The sequence below is a fragment of the Galeopterus variegatus genome, unplaced genomic scaffold, assembly GCF_000696425.1.
Source record: "Galeopterus variegatus unplaced genomic scaffold, G_variegatus-3.0.2 Scaffold4140, whole genome shotgun sequence".
NCBI classification, from domain to species: domain Eukaryota; kingdom Metazoa; phylum Chordata; class Mammalia; order Dermoptera; family Cynocephalidae; genus Galeopterus; species Galeopterus variegatus.
In genome coordinates this window covers 86,976-104,569 of record NW_007730251.1, presented here as the reverse complement: position 1 = coordinate 104,569, position 17,594 = coordinate 86,976, and the positions used below count along the sequence as shown (strand labels likewise).

Below are 17,594 nucleotides of genomic sequence, written 5' to 3'. Positions count from 1 at the left end.
CTGGAAAGATGAGTGGACACTGCTGGGCAGGAAGTCTTCATGGGAGGTGTGGAGGGCTTTGGTAGGGACTTATGGAGCAACATGAACAAAGACCAGGGGGAGGAAGAGTCTTGGTCAATTTCTGTTTTGTGGCTGGAGAGTCATTATAAGTGAGGCAGTTGGTCAGCAGGAGTCTGATCAAACAGGATCTTCCAGGTCGTATTAAGGACAGTGTAAGCCACTGAAGGGTTAAAGTAGGGGAGCGGCATGAACAGAGTTGCATGTTGCAAAGACCATTCTCTTTGCTGTGGGAGCATGAATTAATTGGACTTGGATGAGAAGGGATTCAGGGAGAACTGTTAGGGGGCTGATGCAGTAGTGTAGACATGGACTACTACTATTGATGGCAGAGGAGATGGAGGAAACCAGATCATTTTTAAAATAATTGTAGGAGGGCCGACCCTGTGGCTCACTCGGGAGAGTGCGGCACTGGGAGCACAGCGGCGCTCCCCCCGTGGGTTCGGATCCTATGTAGGGATGGCTGGTGTGCTCACTGGCTGAGCATGTTGCGGGCAATACCAAGCCAAGGGTTGCGATCCCCTTACCGGTCACAAAAAAAAACAACACAGTTGTAGGAGATGGCATTCTATGGTACTTGGTGGCTGAGGAGACCGTTTTGGAAAAACCTTAATATATTTGTCTTGGAAAGTAGAAACAAGAGGAAGCTGGGGAGTTTGGAACGGTCACTGGGTGATAAAAAGTTACATATTTCAGTTGGATTGGCAATGAGATTTAATTAGAAAAATACATGTAGCAGAAGAGTATGGGAATGAATATGGCTTTCTGAAGAACCAGTAGTGTCTATGACAATTGATTTTCCAAAAATGGGTACCAGTTGGTATTTTGAGCTTGTGCATTTTTCATTCTTTCAAGTCCCACATATTCAAAAGATATTACCAGATCAAATGGTCCTGCTCAGGGCTGAGTCCGTGGCGCACTCGGGAGAGTGAGGCGCTGGGAGCGCAGCAGTGCTCCTGCCGCGGGTTTGGATCCTATATAGGGATGACCGGTGTGCTCACAGCGCTCACTGGCTAAGTGCGGTGTGGCCGGTCTCGAAAAGGACAAAAAAAAAAAAAATGGTCCTGCTCAATCATTTCTTTGTTTGAATATGTTCTATTAGAATTTTGTTCTCCCAGTGCTCCTGCCGCGGGTTTGGATCCTATATAGGGATGACCGGTGTGCTCACAGCGCTCACTGGCTAAGTGCGGTGTGGCCGGTCTCGAAAAGGACAAAAAAAAAAAAAAATGGTCCTGCTCAATCATTTCTTTGTTTGAATATGTTCTATTAGAATTTTGTTCTCCCATAGCTAAACAAACAAAAGTTGATTTTACCAAAATGCTCTGGATCAAAAGCAAAGAAGGATGCAAAGATTGACTGTGATTTGCTTTCTTTTCAGTTATTTATTTAGACATTTTAATGAACTCTTAGCTCAAAGAGTATCACCTCGGCTCCTGACCATTGTGATAAGGACGTGAAACTGGTTCAAAAGAACTCATCTCAGAATCAGGATGAACAGGAATTAGGGATGAGGCTTCTTTATCATAATGTTTTTATCCTCTGAGAGAAGGTAGTTTTGAAGTTATTGCAGAACCCAGGAACCAGAGTATCTCAGTACGGGCGTACATTTGCTTCTACCTCTTGCCTAAATTTGGGGGAAGGAATGCTATGCCTCATTCCAAAAGGCCCCCTTTCGATCTGCTTTTGCCTCAGTTCTTTTTATACTTTAATTTCTCATTTACTGGTCCATCTCCTTGAGGGTAAGGACCGTGTCATGTTGGTTTTTCCCATACACTTCATTCAATCAGAACATTGGGTAAATGTCAGACGAGTGAGTGTAGGGGTGAGGAGGGTCAGACAGATGGTGAAGCAGGTGGCAAAAGCTCAGAACCCTTGCCTGGAGCCTTGTCTTAATCTGTTTGGGATGCTATAACAAAATACCTTAGACTGGGTAATTTATAAACAACAGAATTTTATTTTTCACAGTCTAGAGGCTGGGAAGTTCAAGATCAAGGTGTTGGCAGATTTGGTGTCTGTTAAGGGCTTGCTCTCTACTCTGTGCATAGATGATGCCTTGTTGCTATTTCCTCACATGACAGAATGGGGCAAGGAAGCTTGCTTGAGTCTCTTTTATAAGGGGACTAATCTCATTCATGAGGTTGGAGCTCTCATGATTTAATCATTTCCCAGAGATCCCACCTATTGCATTGAGCATTAGGTTCCAACATATAAATTTTGGGGAGACACCAGCATTCAGACCATAGTAATAAGTCTCAAGAGTTAAATAACTAGGATTTCAAGAGAAAACCCAACTTTCTGCACAAGTACCTGCATCTCTCATTTTCACAAACAGGTAAATAAAAGTTCTCATTGCACAGATGGCCCCTTTTGGAAAGGGAGATGCCAGAGCCCACCTGCTTGCCTCCTTTATCACTTCTGCTGTCTGCTTGAGTTGGCTTCTTGATAGGCCTTGTCGGAAGTATAACCATTCATCAGCCATGAAGACCGATATCTAGAACACAACTTAGAAGTTACGTCACCTTCAGAAATCATTACTCCTAATAGGTTGCTTACGGGCTCAAGGATGGGGAAGGTTGTCTTGAAATAATCATCGAGGTATATAGGTTAAAATTTTTCATTGTTAACTTGCACCCAGGTAATAACTAGAATCTGACCGTGCTTTTCTGCCACTTCCTTTTTTCAGAAGTAGAAATACACAGACCCTTTGAAATTAAAAAGAATGTTTTCAGATTTCTAAAAGTTTATAGACAATGCAAGGACATACCTTTTTAGTAAGGAAAAGGGAATGGACATTTTCGAGATGTGAGTTTACAGTTATGTAATGTTGAACAGTAAAGGTAATTTGTTTTCTTTCTCTTAGTGTTGAAGTCCTGAATCCTTTCTTCTATCTGGCATCATTTGCCAGCCACATATATTCAGTGCTAGAATCCTGAGTGCTGAAATGCAGTTTGTATTCTGTGCATAGGGAGGTTGGTTAATTGAATTGATTGTAGCCATACTAAAAAGTCATAGACCTTCATTTGATTCCTGACTTCATCAGTTATTAGCTATGAGACTTCAGTCAAGTAAATTAACCCCTCTGAGTCTTTATTCCTTATCTGTAAAACAATAATAATGTATTTTTCCATTGAATATAAGGATTCAGTGATATGATTTGTGCAGAATACCTAGTACATTGCCTGACATGAACTTGGTGCTAATCAAATATGAGGGTTTTTTTAAAATATAGTTATTGCTGGCAACCCTTCTAAAATTCCCACATGTGCTCAGTTTAAATCTTTCTTAGCTTCCATTTTCTCATCTGTGAGATGGAAATACTATCCACATCTGTGTTGTTGTAAAGATCAGATGAGAGCAAGTGTCTTTTATCTTTCGTTTACAGCTGCAAGCAAGTCATACCAACCTACAAGCCAGATATAATGAATTGAAGAAAACGTTGACAGAGGTAAGCAGATTTTCCTTCATCAGCCTTTGCTGAAACTCATTTTTGCCCTATACCACTAATGGAATGCCGTGTTTCATCAGTCTGTAGGAGAAGACACGACCCTGTTCTCTGAGGCCTGGCCCACTTGAGGACATAGGGTAGCTACATGGTAGTGTGTGACCCATGTCATCAGTTCTCTGACACTGACATGTTCTAAACCCTCAGCAGTCTTGGTGGGAGAGGTCACTGTGGGACTGCATGGGTCAGGAAAGGCCGCCTGAGGAGGGCAGGCCTGGTTTGCAGGTGGGGTGCATTTGAACCATGTGATTCAGTTTCTGATCAAGGTTGGGAGGTGCCATCTCACATCAGTATCATAGCATTGCTCACCTCCCACTTCTGATTGCCTAGGAGACCAGACAAGGAAAACAGTTGCCTCTCATGAGACCTCTGTTATGAGGAGTGTTTAGATATTTTTTGCCCCTTGCATTTCCACAGAAAGCTAACCTCCTCCAGATCTGAAAAGCTCTCTTCATTGTGATTTTGGTGCTTGAGCTGTAGCTCTACTTTGGAAGGGCCTCACTGTGAGACTCCTACCATTTCTGGACCACGTGGAAGCTGCAGTCTTCAAAAACTTCTCTGAAACCAGCCAGTCTCTACTTTTCTAAAATTTCACATGAAATTTGCCAATTTAAAGCACTTAATTTGCCACCTTGCTATAAACCTGACAAAGCTTTTCGATTCTGACCTGGACTAGTCTTTTCAGTTATAGTCAGAATGTTTGAAAAGGGCAGGCACAAGAATGGCAATTCGAGTAAAACTTTTTTCATTTTTTCTAAAGATGCCTGCATTGCATGTGGACAGATCAGCTCCCTTTACATTGTTCTGTGACCACATTCCTTATGGATTAGGTGGCAAGCTTCTGGGGGTGGAATCCCTGCTGCTGTAATACTTTTAGTGCTGCAGAATCCCTGGCAGGAAGTTTGCCAAGTCATGGATCAGTCTTTGTATAACAATCTGGAAAGGATTAAAGACAAAACATCTTGATATCAATTTTCTAAGACATGTATATGCCTTAGGATGTAAATTTTAAGTGGCTATGAAGAGGTTTTTTTGTACTATACACTAAATCAAGTATTTGTAGAGCCCTTTTTATGTGCTAGAAATGTGGGGAGTGTGATTTAAGTCAATAAAAAGGGTTAGTCTTCTCATCCTCAAATAACGGCAGCCAACATTACTATGTGCTGGTGTGCTCTGGGCACATCACTGGTCTTATTTCATTAAATCTTCACAACAATCCTAGCACCATGCCGTTATCATCCCTGTTCTGTAGATGGGGAAACAAAGGTGGAGAGGTTAAATAACTTGCCTAAGGCCTTGCACAGGGGTGTCAGGATCCAAATGCAGGCTGCCAGGCACTGAAGCCCTCTCAGAGAGCTTCCTATCTAGTAGGACAGTGAAACTAATTCCTGTGTAGAAAAAGGGGAAGCTATATAAAACCTACTGCTGAAGAACTTATGGAGAAGCTTGATTTGGTCACCTGTGAATAAGTAATGACCTTCATCTCTGGGCCTGGGTCTCCTTATCTACTTATGGCAAGAATTGTGCAACATGAGCACTCCAAACCGTTTCACGCCAGAGTTTCTGGCTTTTATCTTTCCAGCAAAACCTGCCCTTCTAGGATAACCTAGTGAACACTTATTTACAATAGCCAAGAGTAGGAACCAGCCCAAATGTCCATCATCAGATGAGTAGATTATGGAAAACGTGATACCTCTAGACAATGGAATTCTACTCTACTATAAAAAAGAATGAAATACTGTCATTCACAGCAACATGGATGGACTTAGAAAAAATTAGATTAAGTGAAATAAGTCAGGCACAGAAAGAGAAATACCACATGTTCTCACTTATTTGTGGGAGTTAAAAATAAATAAATACACAAATAAATGGGGGTGGGCAGGGAAGAAGACACAACAATCACAATTCCTTGAACTTAAGAAATGAACAGATACAATGTTGATAGGTGGGAGGGGGTAAAGGGAGGGAGAAAAGAGGGATCAGTAAAGGGACACGAAAATCAACTACATTGTATATCGATAAAATTAAAAAAAAAAAGAAAAATCACAAAACTTTGCTGTGAAGGCATAAATAAATGGAGAGACATACACTATTTATGTACTAGGAAAAAAAAAAAAAAGAAAGAAACAGGGAAGACTTGTCTGTCCAGTAAATTTAGGAAAAGTAAAGCAGATGTGGAAGGTGCTGGGCAGCGGCTTGTGGTACCTGTGGAGGAGGCTGGCTGGCCCCTGTGTCAGTAGCCTGTGCTGCCAGGTTCTGGTCTGTCTACTTTGTAACTTCAGCAGTCACAACTTTGATTTCTTATATGTGAGGCTAATTCCTTTTAATATATGCAATATTGTCTTGTGTCTCCTAAAGGAGATTAAATGTGTCTCAAGTTTTTCTTTCCTTGTAACTCTTCAGGTCACTTGTTGAGTTGATAATATCTTTTTATGGTTTTATCTTTCCTCACCTGTTGATACTTCTTGGTTATGTGCACATCTTTGATTTTGAAATTTTCTGTTACCATCTCTGTGGATGCTGTATCTGTTTTACGCAGTCTGCTTCATGTGTTTATTCTAAAAATGTGCTGCCTACTGTTTGGTGGGGTCAGCCAGTGGTAACTGATATTCTGGGTCATCTCACCCTGCCCTGCCTCTGAAGCTTAAGCACTGGCTCTTGTGTTTAAAGGAGTCAGGCTCCATTGTGTGGCTCACCTGGCTGTTCCTAATGTAGCTCTCCAACCCGGCAAGCCAGTCCTTCCTACAGCTGCTGACACCACACAGCAATCCTCCTCAGTCCGTTCCTACCTGCTGGGCATCTTCCTTGTCCCATCTTTCTCCTCCCCTGAGGTTACTCACTCTTGTGTTCCAACATAAAAGTCTGGACGTTTTGAGACTTGGGGCAAGAAGGGGTTGCTGCAGCTTGTGCTGTGTCTGCCATTTTCAACTAGAACTCTTGGATTTTTTTTTTACTTGCTCTTTTTGAGTAGGTAACATTCACATGGTTTAGAATTCAAAAAGTACAAAGGGTATGTATGCCGGTAACCCAGATATCCAGACATCCTCTCCAGAAGCAACCAGTGTAGCCAGTTTCTTTGGAATCTTTTAAGAAATATTTTATGAATATACAAGCAATTACATGTATATGCTCTTACACATGTTTACATTCAATGTATGCATTCCTTTAGACATATTAGAAGCATGTGGTGCTCATGGCTTTACCCTCTGTTTTCTTCACCTCACAGCAAATATTAAAGATCATTGTAAAAAAGCTGCTTTGCTCTTTTTTTTAAAATAGCAGCTTAGTATTTAGTTGTATGATATAACTGCACACTGTATACATTAAAATCTGAGTTTCTTCACAGTTTCTTTAAAAAAAAAAAAAAACCTCTTTATCTACTTCCTCTTTATCCACTTCAGAAAAAGCTGAAATTACTCAAGTCTGGAATGTTTTAACCCTGCCTCTGGTAACAGCCATGATAGTGGTATTCTGAGATTTAAATCCAGGTCTCTCTCATAACCATTCTTTTTATTTTCCCCTTGCTACCAAAAGGCACCTGCTCTCAGCATTACTTTTGGCTTTCCATCCATTTGCTACTGTGATTTAAAACCATTGCCAAGGTTTCTTTAACCAGTAGAATGTCTAGATGAGTCTGGTTTTGACCTTTTTGTGTTGCCTCTCCACCCCATCCCACTTCTGGTCCATCTGTTTTCTCAGTGTACAGCCACATCCAGTGGGCTTGGCCACTTTTTGGAAGCAGGGTACAGGTGTAAGCCAGGGGGAAGGAAAATGGAAGTGCTCACTCTTCTATACTACCAAGTTCCTGGCATCCATGCCTCCATTCTGTCTTGCAGCTGAAGAGTCATAGTGAGAAACTGGACAAAGAGCAAACAGCCCTCGAGAAGATTGAATCCAAAGCCGATCCAAGGTGAGAGGTTTCAGCATGTGCTTATTTTCCTTGAAGAAAGTAACCTTTCCAATACCTGGTTGCTTAATTGGTTTGAGCACAGATAAAGCATCCAAAGGTCATCAGTTTTGCCCACATACAGGTCAATTAATTTCACATGCTCATCCAGAAAGGGGGACTCTGATGCTCAGGCATGTGCTGAGATGTGCTTGGGCTGCACTGAGTTAGCCACCTTCTTCCCAATTCCCCTTGCACTCAGAAGTAGCATGGTTTTTATTTGTTTTTCTGGTTTTGAAAACCGCCACACCTTCATGATACAAAAAGGCATATGGTAAGAAGTCTCCCTCACTCGCAGTCCCCAACCACCCAGTTCTCTCTAGATTCAACCACTGTTACCAGTTTTTTAATAGCACCCATTTTAGCCTGATCTCCTTGGGAGAAAAGATGCAGTCATTTTTTTGTCAAAACACAGCTGCTATAGTTTGTTTTTGTGTTTTGGTTTTTTTTTCCATGTAAAATTAGTTATCATTAGAGGAGAGGAAGCACTTAATATTTGACCTTTTTATCTCTACGCTGGGTGGGTGGTAAAGTCTCGTTATCACTTATGTGAATGAGATGGTGAAATCGTGAAAAGTTCAGACACAAAATGAGCAGTTCTGGTTTGATGTACATTTTTAGCAGTAAGTACCCACAGATTTCTTGGCTGTATAATTAGAAACCTTTCTTTCATGATATAGAGCAAAGTGCTGTCAGATATTTGACTGTTTTCAAATTAGTGCTTTTAATGGCCTTAAGCAACTTGTTTTCTTTTCAGAATGGATATTAAAAATGGTTTTTGATGCTGTATATACTTTGAGTACAGTTGAATAATGGGTATCATTAAATATATTCAGTACTATTGAAACTCATTGATGTTTCTACAGTTAACATTTTAATACCGGAATCTGTGATGTTTGTTTGGATCCGGCCTGATGGTCTTGAGTTTGTAAATGAATAATAATGTCAGTTAAATGGAAGTCGTTATCATTTGTGGAGAACACATTTGACACTCTTGGGGGAGACAGGAAATTAAAAAGGGAGTCCTTCTGTAGCTGGGGACCTGGTTTTAGCTGTGATTCATAAAAGCATAATGGCCTGCCGTATGTGATTTTTTATTATTTTCTCTTCAGTATTCTGCAGAACTTGAGAGCACTTGTAGCCATGAATGAAAATCTGAAAAGTCAAGAACAGGAGTTTAAAGCACATTGTCGAGTAAGTGTTGTTTGGTGTCAGTAGACAAACCAGGGGTCTTATAAAATCTCTCGGTTTACCTCCTGTTTTCCTGTTCATCCTTACGTAAGTGCAGTTTAAAAAGTAGACTCATCAAGCGGTTATGTATCATTGTGTAAGATGAACAGAGCACTTTGGTAGGCACCCTCCAAGGAAACCAGAAGTGAGTTAGGTTAGTAACTGTGTGCCAAACCTCAAAATTGAGAGCGCAGTCTAACAATGTTATCTAATTTACAAATATATTTGAAAGAAAAGTTTTATAACTTTTTTTATAATACATCGTATTTTATTGACAGATGGCCTTTGTGAAAAGAATAGTATCATACAAAACCAGGCCTGTCCCGAAACCTGGGATGTCTGTGTGTCATGTGTAAACCCTGATTCCTGCCATCTGGGAACTTGTGGTCTAGTCTAGAGGGGGTGATGCGTGCACAGGTAACTGCAGTGGGAGGTAGGAAATGAGGCCCAGCGAGTTTTGTGTGAGCTCGGGGGTAGAAAGGCTACTCCAGCACAGGAGCCGTCAGAAAGCTGTATCTTACTTAAAGGCCAGAGAGGATGGCAATTGGAAGAGGGACTTAAGGCAAGGCTCCTGGCTGGAAGGGCCCCAGGTAGGGTAGACAGGAGGATAGGGCTGAGGCCAGCTAGGGAGAGGAAGCAGACAAGGCTGATTGGAACTAGGCTTTAAAACACTCATTCATTGTAATTTTCAGTGATTCCTTCATATCTCCCCGGCCCTTTAGAAAGAAAGGCTCCTTTGACGAAGGTACAGCTGCCTGTATCCTGAAAAGAGCTTTCCCAGGCTGAAAATTGGGGATTAGGGCAACTAGTTTCTAATTGGCTTTTTGTCCTAGCATAAACTTATGAAATGTGGAAATAAGACTTTTGTATCAAATAGTTAAATAATTGCATTCAATTACTAGCTTGTTCAAGTTTTGTAAATGTTCATATTGCTTTTAAAGGAGGAGATGTCGCGGCTGCAGCAGGAAATTGAAAACCTAAAAGCTGAGAGAACACCAGGTGGAGACGAAAAGGTAAAGGCTCTGAGTTAGTCCTCAGGACTGCTAGGTGTTGTTATGATGTAGACCATGAAAGGATTTCTAGAGGACCAACGAGCACTCTGGTGCAAAAAACGACTGGCCAGTTTACTTAACTTAGTCCTGTAAATACACATTTCTCAAGTGTTTTCCTCCCATGATTTTCTTAGATTTCCATCTGTCTCCTTTCTCTTCCTTTTGGGGGTAAAAGGCAGTGGTGGGTGTGGTAGGCACAAATTACCACATTATACAACTCCCCCCTCTCCCTGTGTTTAGAGAAGAGATGTTTCCAACAAACAGCCAAGCTCTGTTTCCTGCTCCGCTTTTCTTTAAATTTCCTCCAGTTTACTCATTTCACCCTCCTGCACTCCTGCCTTAGGGATATGCCCCACTCCCAAAAGGCACCAAGGAATATGAAAAAGGAGAGCAGTGTTGGGTTTGATGTGAGAACACCAGCATTGCAGGAACATTCTGGGATTAAGGAACACATCTGATCAGCTGGTGCTCTGAACAAAGGACTTCATCTTCCATGGAGCTAGTTCCATTAAACATTAAATTGGAAAATAAGGACAGGAACATAAAGTCTGCTTCTCTCATCAAATAAGATTCTAGGGATCCCTTTGTGTTTGTTTTCCCTTCTCACATTTCATTTAAAGCTTATTTCCTGAGCCTCCCTGTGCTTAGGATGTGAGTGCTGGATGTGGCCTTAGAACCTACCGATAGCTCCTGCTCCCTTGTAAAAACCTGGGAACTTGGAGCTCGGGGAGGGGTAGAGACTTGTCCAAGCCAACCAGCACCAGAGTCCACACATCCTCCGCTTGGCCCAACACTCTGCACTGGACTGTGCTGTTGGCTATACAGGACACCACCACACCCAGTGGAGAGACAAAGGCCTTGGAAGTGCCCTGCTCACTTATGACGGGTTGTGTCATTTCAGCCAGGCCACACAGCAATTCAGAGCGGTGAGGGGACTGGTGTGGGTGAAGAACAGAGCCCAGGAATGCAGAGTGGCTTGGGACCATCATCACACAGCCTGCTTTTCCAGTTGTTTCTAAACTTGGAACTTTTGAGGCTTAAATCACAGTTCATGTGCACAAATCACAGAATTTCAGGATCACGTTTCTCTTCTCAGAACATCTTATTAGAGGGATTCTTATTCACATTCAAAGAGTTACAGATTGTTTTGGCTTGTTAGTGTGTAACTGACAGACATCTAAGAACAACTTAAAATCTAGGGCTCATTTACAAGCTGTTCCCTGTTCTGTCTCCAGACAAGCTCAATGAGTATCAAAGCATTTCTCAGGTCCACTCTCATGCCCTTGCCCCGGCCCCTTCCTACAGCTAGACCTCAGTTCCTATTCTGTTCCCCTTCGTAGGAAAGGTACTGATTATTTTTTCATCTTTTCAGACCCTCTCCAGCGGACAGACGCATGATGCCCTGACCTATATGATAGCTCATAATGTAAGTACCTGTCCATTCTCAGGACTGGCATTGTTCTCTGCAGGTGTGGCAGCCAGCTTTGTACCCTCCCATGGTAGTTTCTTATGCTTGCTGTAGTGTTCTTTATGGCGAGCTTCTCATCTGCTGGATGTTCAGGGACATCATCCCACTTTACAGGTGGGGGTGGGGTCAAACCAGAGATGGCCCTGAAGGCCACCACTCTGGTGGACTTTCTCCTAGTCCAGTGTGCAAGCTTTTCATCTTCACACCAGCATCTCAGCTGAGAGGGGAGAGGCCTGCACTGGCTGCACATGCTAGTCATAACCCATAGGCTCTGAGAGGTGGGGTGGTGCAGAGGGAGCTCTCTCTGTTGTACTATATACCAAGTCAGCAAACCGTTTGTGTAAAAGGCCAGAGAGTAAATATTTTCAGCTTTGTGGGCCAACTCTGCTATAGTAGCCATAGTCAATACGTAAATGAATGGACATAGCTGTGTTCTAACTAAGCTTTATTTACCAAAATAGGCAAAGTGGCAAATTTGGCCCTAAGGCCATAGGATTTAGTTTACAGGCTGTAGTTTGCTAATCCCTGTTCTGAGTTAAACCAGTGCTCTCAAGCACTCCAACAAACCTCCAGGAGAAATAAATAGGAAAGGAAGAGGATGAAGAAAAGAAAAGCAGGAAAACTGAGCTTTTTCCTTCTTTAAAGGTCCATCTTCCCTTTGTGCCCTCATAATCTCCTAGGAGAATGAGCTTTGGGACTCCTACAATGAAGTCTGTTGGCATTTGCCTGCAGCCGAGCCCTACGGAGGAAACTGTGTGTGTGTGTGTATGCACATGCACTTGCACATGAGCTGGGGAAGAGGGGCACCTCGGATCCCTTTTGTAACTTTGTCTGTGGCAACAAACCATCCAGCCGTGTCTCTTACTTCAATGAGGGGCTAGTTTCTATTCTCTATATCAGCACTGTCCAGAAGGACTTTGTACAATGGTAGAAATGTTCTGTATCTGCACTGTCTAATACAGTAGCTATGAGCCACATGTGGCTACTGAGCACTTGAAGTGTGGCTAATGCGACTGAGAAACTGAATTTTTTTTTTAGCTTTTAGTTAATGTAAATTTGAATACCACATGTGACTAGTGGCTATCATATTGGACAGCACAGCTCTAAGTAGAAACAGAAAACCAGCATCATCTTCAAATACAGAGGCACAGAACAATTGGTTCTCTTCTTTTTGGTAGCTGGCTGGTACAGGGATCCAAACCCTTGACCCTGGTGTTATAACACTGCACTCTAAACAGCTGAGCTAACCAGACAGTCCAATAGATTCTTTAAGTATTGATTTGTTTCCTCATCATCATAGTTTTTGCAGGGGGTTGAGGGGGGATGGAGTAAAGGGCACATAGATTTGGAGGTTACTTCACTTAAGAACACTGGATTCAGCCTGGATCCAGAAGAAGAAAATGTTATTATAATGTGATGTGAAAGGGCGTCAGGGGTCTATCATGAGACAGGAACCAGACCCTAAAGGAATTTGAAGGCTCAAGATGGGGGAAGTGATAAAAACATATGCAACTTCCAAAGACTCTATCAAAGAATGACAGTTTTCTATTCCCAGATAATTGTGGCTTCTTCCAATTTTTAGGAGGAGCTAGACAGACGGTATAATATGGAAAAAGAGAAACTTTATAAGATCCGTTTACTACAGGTGAGTAAAAACAAGAACAAAAAATATGTGAATCTAACTAGGTATGAATGTCCTATGACTCCATAAAAATAGAAAGTCTCATTATCTAAGAACTAGAGAAAGCAGGTAATAAGGCTGCTTCCTACCAGTTTCCTTTCTATCTGGAGTGTAACTCGATGATTTAAGATTTTGGTAATGTCATCTCACATTGGTATGTTGCTTTCATGGTCACTCATTTGCGTTGGTCCTCACCACAGGTGGAGAGTAGGTGTTATTAGCCTCATTTTCTTTATGAAGAAATTGACTCAAGTAGGTTAAATACTTGCCTAAAGTCAAGCAGCTGGTAAGTGCGAGAGCCAGGATTCAGATTCCAGTGTTTTTGTCTGGGGCTTTTCCTCTGAAATCGAGTGCTCATTTTGGCTGTCTTATTTGATAACCTTGAGCGTTGATGCGACCGGCATCAGATATGGGGGAGGTAGGTTTTAAAGTCAGCTCTAAACTAAATTCATGTAGAGTCAAAATTACATGTCTACAAGGACATGAACTGGCAAGGAGGAGATTGAGGAGCCGTATCTGATGGAACTTGGTACCGACTGGGTGAGAGAAAAAGAGGAGTCAAAGATGATGCTTGGATTGGTGACACAAGGGTGGGTACTTGTGTTACTGAGGAAAAGCATAAAGAGAAGGAGTAGGGTTAAGCCTGAGGGAGGGAGGGAGTATGAATAGGAGTGTTAATGGGATCTGTGTGGAGCTTTGAAAAGTTGAGATGCCCAATCAAGTAGAAATGTGCAAAGAGTGGTTGTCAGATCTGACTCAGTAGTTTGGGCTGGAGATTTGGGTGTCTGCACTGTGTTGATAATGGCTGAGGCTGTGAAAATGTAGAAGAGGCCCTGGGACTAAACTCTGGTGAGCACAGTGTGAAAGGACAAGCAGAGAAAAAGGAGGAATCTACCAGTGAGGATGATTTTGAGCAGCTAGAAGGGTAGAGAAGACAGGAGCAGGAGGCCTCATGGAACCTAAGCAGAGAGCTCAGTAGAGAGGATGGTAAATGCTGCTGGACATCAAGAAAGCTAGAAGCTGACAATTGTCCATTAGATGTGTCTCTGAGAAGATCTACAGTGACTTTGGCAGGTGCAGTTCAGTAGGGCGTGGGGGAAGCCCAGCTGCAGTGGGTTGAAGGATGACTGGAGGGGAGGAAGTAGAGGCACTGAGGGTGCATGGCTCTCAGTTTGGCTATAAAAGGGGAGAGAAAGAGGCTGGTAGCTGAAAGGTGATGGGTTTAAGGAAGGGCTTTTTTAAGAAATGAGGACTTGAGCATATTGAAATGCTGATGAGGAGCCAGTAGATAGAATAAGGTTAAAGATACCGTAAAAAGAGCGAATAATTATATCTTAAGATTCCTGAAAAAAAAAATAGGAGTCAGAGCCTGAGGACCCATGGGGAGCAAGGCCTTGGCCTAAAGGGCAAATATGTCCTTCCCTTTGCTCAGAGTTGCAGAGACCCTATTTTGGGTTTGGTGACAAGAGCTGATGGTGGATTTCCCACCTGGAGGCTTGTATTTCCCCAGTGAATCAGAGACCCACATCCCCTGCTGCAAGTGAAGCAGGCCAGGAAGAATGAAGGCATAGAAGAAAGGCAGTGCTGAGAGCCCCTTTGGTCCTGAGGCCATTAATGTGCAGTGGGAGCAGTGTGTGTGCTGAGCAACTCACACCCGCAGCAGCTGCCGCATGTCACCCCACACCGCCTCACCCATGTAGTCAGAAGGGCAATTTCTCAAGTCCACGGAAGGGAGAAAATGCTGGAAAAGTATTTGAGGAGTAAATTGTAGGGGCTTTTCTACCAGGCTGAAGAGTTTGGAATGTCTGTGGAAGCAACAGGGTGCCTGTCCCGACCTGGTGATGCGGGAGTTGGCTGCTCTAAAGTCCTTTGGGGCCTGCTGGGCTAGCTGCGGCCTCTGTCCACAGAAGCCCTTCTCATGCAGACTCTTACTTCCTGGTCCATGAATGTGATGTCTTCTGTGGTTTGGTTCATAGCTACACCTCCTCCCATGTGTGGGAAAGTGGGAAAGTCAATCAAAATCTGAGATGGGGACCTCAAGCCAATGGCAAATTTATGCCTGCATTCCAGAGCATGTGGTTGGGCTCAGATGGGGGTGGGGACAATATTTTGGCTCCCCAGAGAACATGTAAAGCCTTTTACCAATTAGCATTGTCTCCCCCTCCCTTTTGCATTTAGGCTCGAAGAAATCGAGAAATAGCAATATTGCACCGCAAGATTGATGAAGTGCCCAGCCGAGCTGAACTAATACAATATCAGAAGAGATTTATTGAACTCTACCGCCAGAGTAGGTGCATCGGCCACAGACAAGCTCTTGAGGCTGGGGAGGGGCACATTAGCATGGTGGAGTATGCACTAGAGCACGGCTCACAAATACCACTACCAGAAAGGGCTCCGTTCATCATCAGGCCTGCTCAGCAATCTGGCAGCAGCGTTGTGATGCCCTCACTGCCTTCTCCATGGACAGGTTGTTTATTCCCTCGTCCTGTTTGGCCACATGGCCTTCCTCTGAGCTCCCACTGCACTTTCTGTCTGTAGATCAGTGCTTACTCATCGTTTTTCTCTACAAACTTTCTTGCTGATGTGGTCTTTACCTTGAACAGCATAGTTTTCATCCACTAATCCAGGAATGGGTCTGCCTCAGCCTGAATCAGTGACCAAGTCTCATCAGGCTCAGGTGGACCCCCAAACTGTTGTTGCCTTTCTGTTCCTACTGCTCCTGCCATATCTGTTCTTATCACATCATATTTCAGCTGAAGGACCATAGCTGGCCTACAACCCCTTCTCCAAGTCCCATACCTCCTCATCTGATTGTACCACTGCTCTCTCTGCTGACAGATCTGCAGGAGCTCCCCAGGACCTACTGAATAAAGCCTCTCCTTATTATGCCTGGGATCCTCCCCAGTTTGAGTAGCCTTCCTGGAGGCCTCTCTTCTGATCTGAACTCTCACTCTGGCCTCATCGGTTTACAAACTGCCTCTGAGCACACCATGAGCTTCGACATTTTAGCCTTCTCCTGTTACTTTTGCCTGAGATCCCATCTCTTCTGTTAGGCAAAATCTTTCAGGACCTACCTCAGATTCTGTAAACCCATCCCAGGCTCCCCACCCCAGGCAAGAACTAATCACTCCTCCTCTAAGCATTCCCTTTTGCATGTTTCCAGTGTATCTCAAACTCAACAGGTACAAAACTGAATTCAGCCTTTCTGTGCCATGTTCCTCTAGCCAAGCCGGACCCCTGCTAGTCCTCTCTGTCTCATGCTGCTTGCCACTTCTGTTTCTTAGTAATTTTCAGGTCTGTTTCTTCTGGACTGCTGCTGTAGCCTCTTCATCACTGCCCAGAGTCTAAATCCTTCTCCACACTCTTGTCTGAGAGATCTTTCTCAAACATAAGTTTGATCGTTTTATACCCTTGCTCTAAAAGCTTTCGTAATGAATACCTCCCCATAACATGCTGGATAATCTTCAGAATCCTAAGTACACCTTGCAGAGTCCTGCATCATCTGGGCCACTTCACCATCCAGCTTCCCCTGCAGTCACTCAGTGCCCCCCACTCTCATTCATCTGCATCTTAGCCTATGAGCTGGTCCTGAAGTCCAGAATGCCACTGCCCTGCCATTCCCACTGAGTTGGCATTTCAAGATCCACCACAGATTTTGCTTTGAGGTTTTGGCCTCTCAAACATCCTTACTGGTTTAAGCTAGAGCACTGTCCTTTCTTGAAGGAGTCCAGATCATGCCTCCTTTCACAAGTCCTGCCCCACCATCCTGAGGTCCATCAAGTCCTCACATTGGACTCCCATGATCAGAATAACGTATCAGCACTAACAGTTTTCATAGAAAATAGTTTCTGCTTTAAGTTAAATCTTTCCCTTTAATTTTCTTCTGCTTGCTCAAGAGCTTTTAGCAATACTAATACCTTGTATCTATATACTTCACTGCGTGAATTTCACATGTTAAAGCCATTTGATAAGGACATTGTTACACCAAAGAAATTTTCAAGCAGTTGCACCAAAATACCCATATGATTTTTTTCATTATCATTAAATATCTGCAACCCCCACCCAATTCTTGAGCCAGATGGGGAAAGGGTGACTTGTTCATATATGGGGGCGATCTTCAACTTTGACTATGCGTTGTCATTATCTGGGTTCCACTGGCAGACATTCTTCTTTGATCATCAGACATTTAAAAGCTTCCTAGGTGACTCTCTTTGTACACTGTGGGGCTTCTGCAGAGAGTTCCCAGCCCTGACAGCCCTGAGTCCTGGCAGTGTCCCTCATGGGGGAGAGGGTGCTTAGGTCATTTTGATACCTGTTCTTATTCATGTGTTGATTTGTTTGCATTTACAGTTTCAGCAGTGCATAAAGAAACCAAGCAGTTCTTCACTTTATATAATACCCTAGACGATAAAAAGGTTTATTTGGAAAAAGAGGTAAGAATCTTCATAAAAACAAAATAGCTTAATCAGATGAGCAGCTAACAATGCAGTTGATTCCAGGAAGATCAAATGAGCTTGATGTCTGGGATGGATGCATTCAGTTTAAGTGGAAGGAGTGACTTGTATATCAAGTGCTGGGATACAAAGTTGGAAAGTGCAAGATTTTTTGTGAGCTCATGTTGTCTGGGGTGACATGAAACAAGTGGAGAGTCACTCTGT

The 17,594-nt window shown here is 43.1% G+C and overlaps 1 protein-coding gene across 2 annotated transcripts in view; it reads left to right on the top strand.

Moving 5' to 3' along the window:
* The window catches only part of CCDC93 (coiled-coil domain containing 93), a 95,915-nt gene that overhangs the window by 60,753 nt on the left and 17,568 nt on the right, over nucleotides 1–17,594 (top strand). For both annotated transcript variants that reach the window (XM_008586827.1, XM_008586826.1), the window contains exons 13-20: nucleotides 3,440–3,502; nucleotides 7,396–7,469; nucleotides 8,618–8,699; nucleotides 9,677–9,748; nucleotides 11,160–11,213; nucleotides 12,838–12,900; nucleotides 15,115–15,223; nucleotides 17,287–17,369. In XM_008586827.1, coding sequence (XP_008585049.1) covers nucleotides 3,440–3,502; nucleotides 7,396–7,469; nucleotides 8,618–8,699; nucleotides 9,677–9,748; nucleotides 11,160–11,213; nucleotides 12,838–12,900; nucleotides 15,115–15,223; nucleotides 17,287–17,369 — 600 coding nt within the window. The remainder of the gene's footprint in view (nucleotides 1–3,439; nucleotides 3,503–7,395; nucleotides 7,470–8,617; nucleotides 8,700–9,676; nucleotides 9,749–11,159; nucleotides 11,214–12,837; nucleotides 12,901–15,114; nucleotides 15,224–17,286; nucleotides 17,370–17,594) is intronic.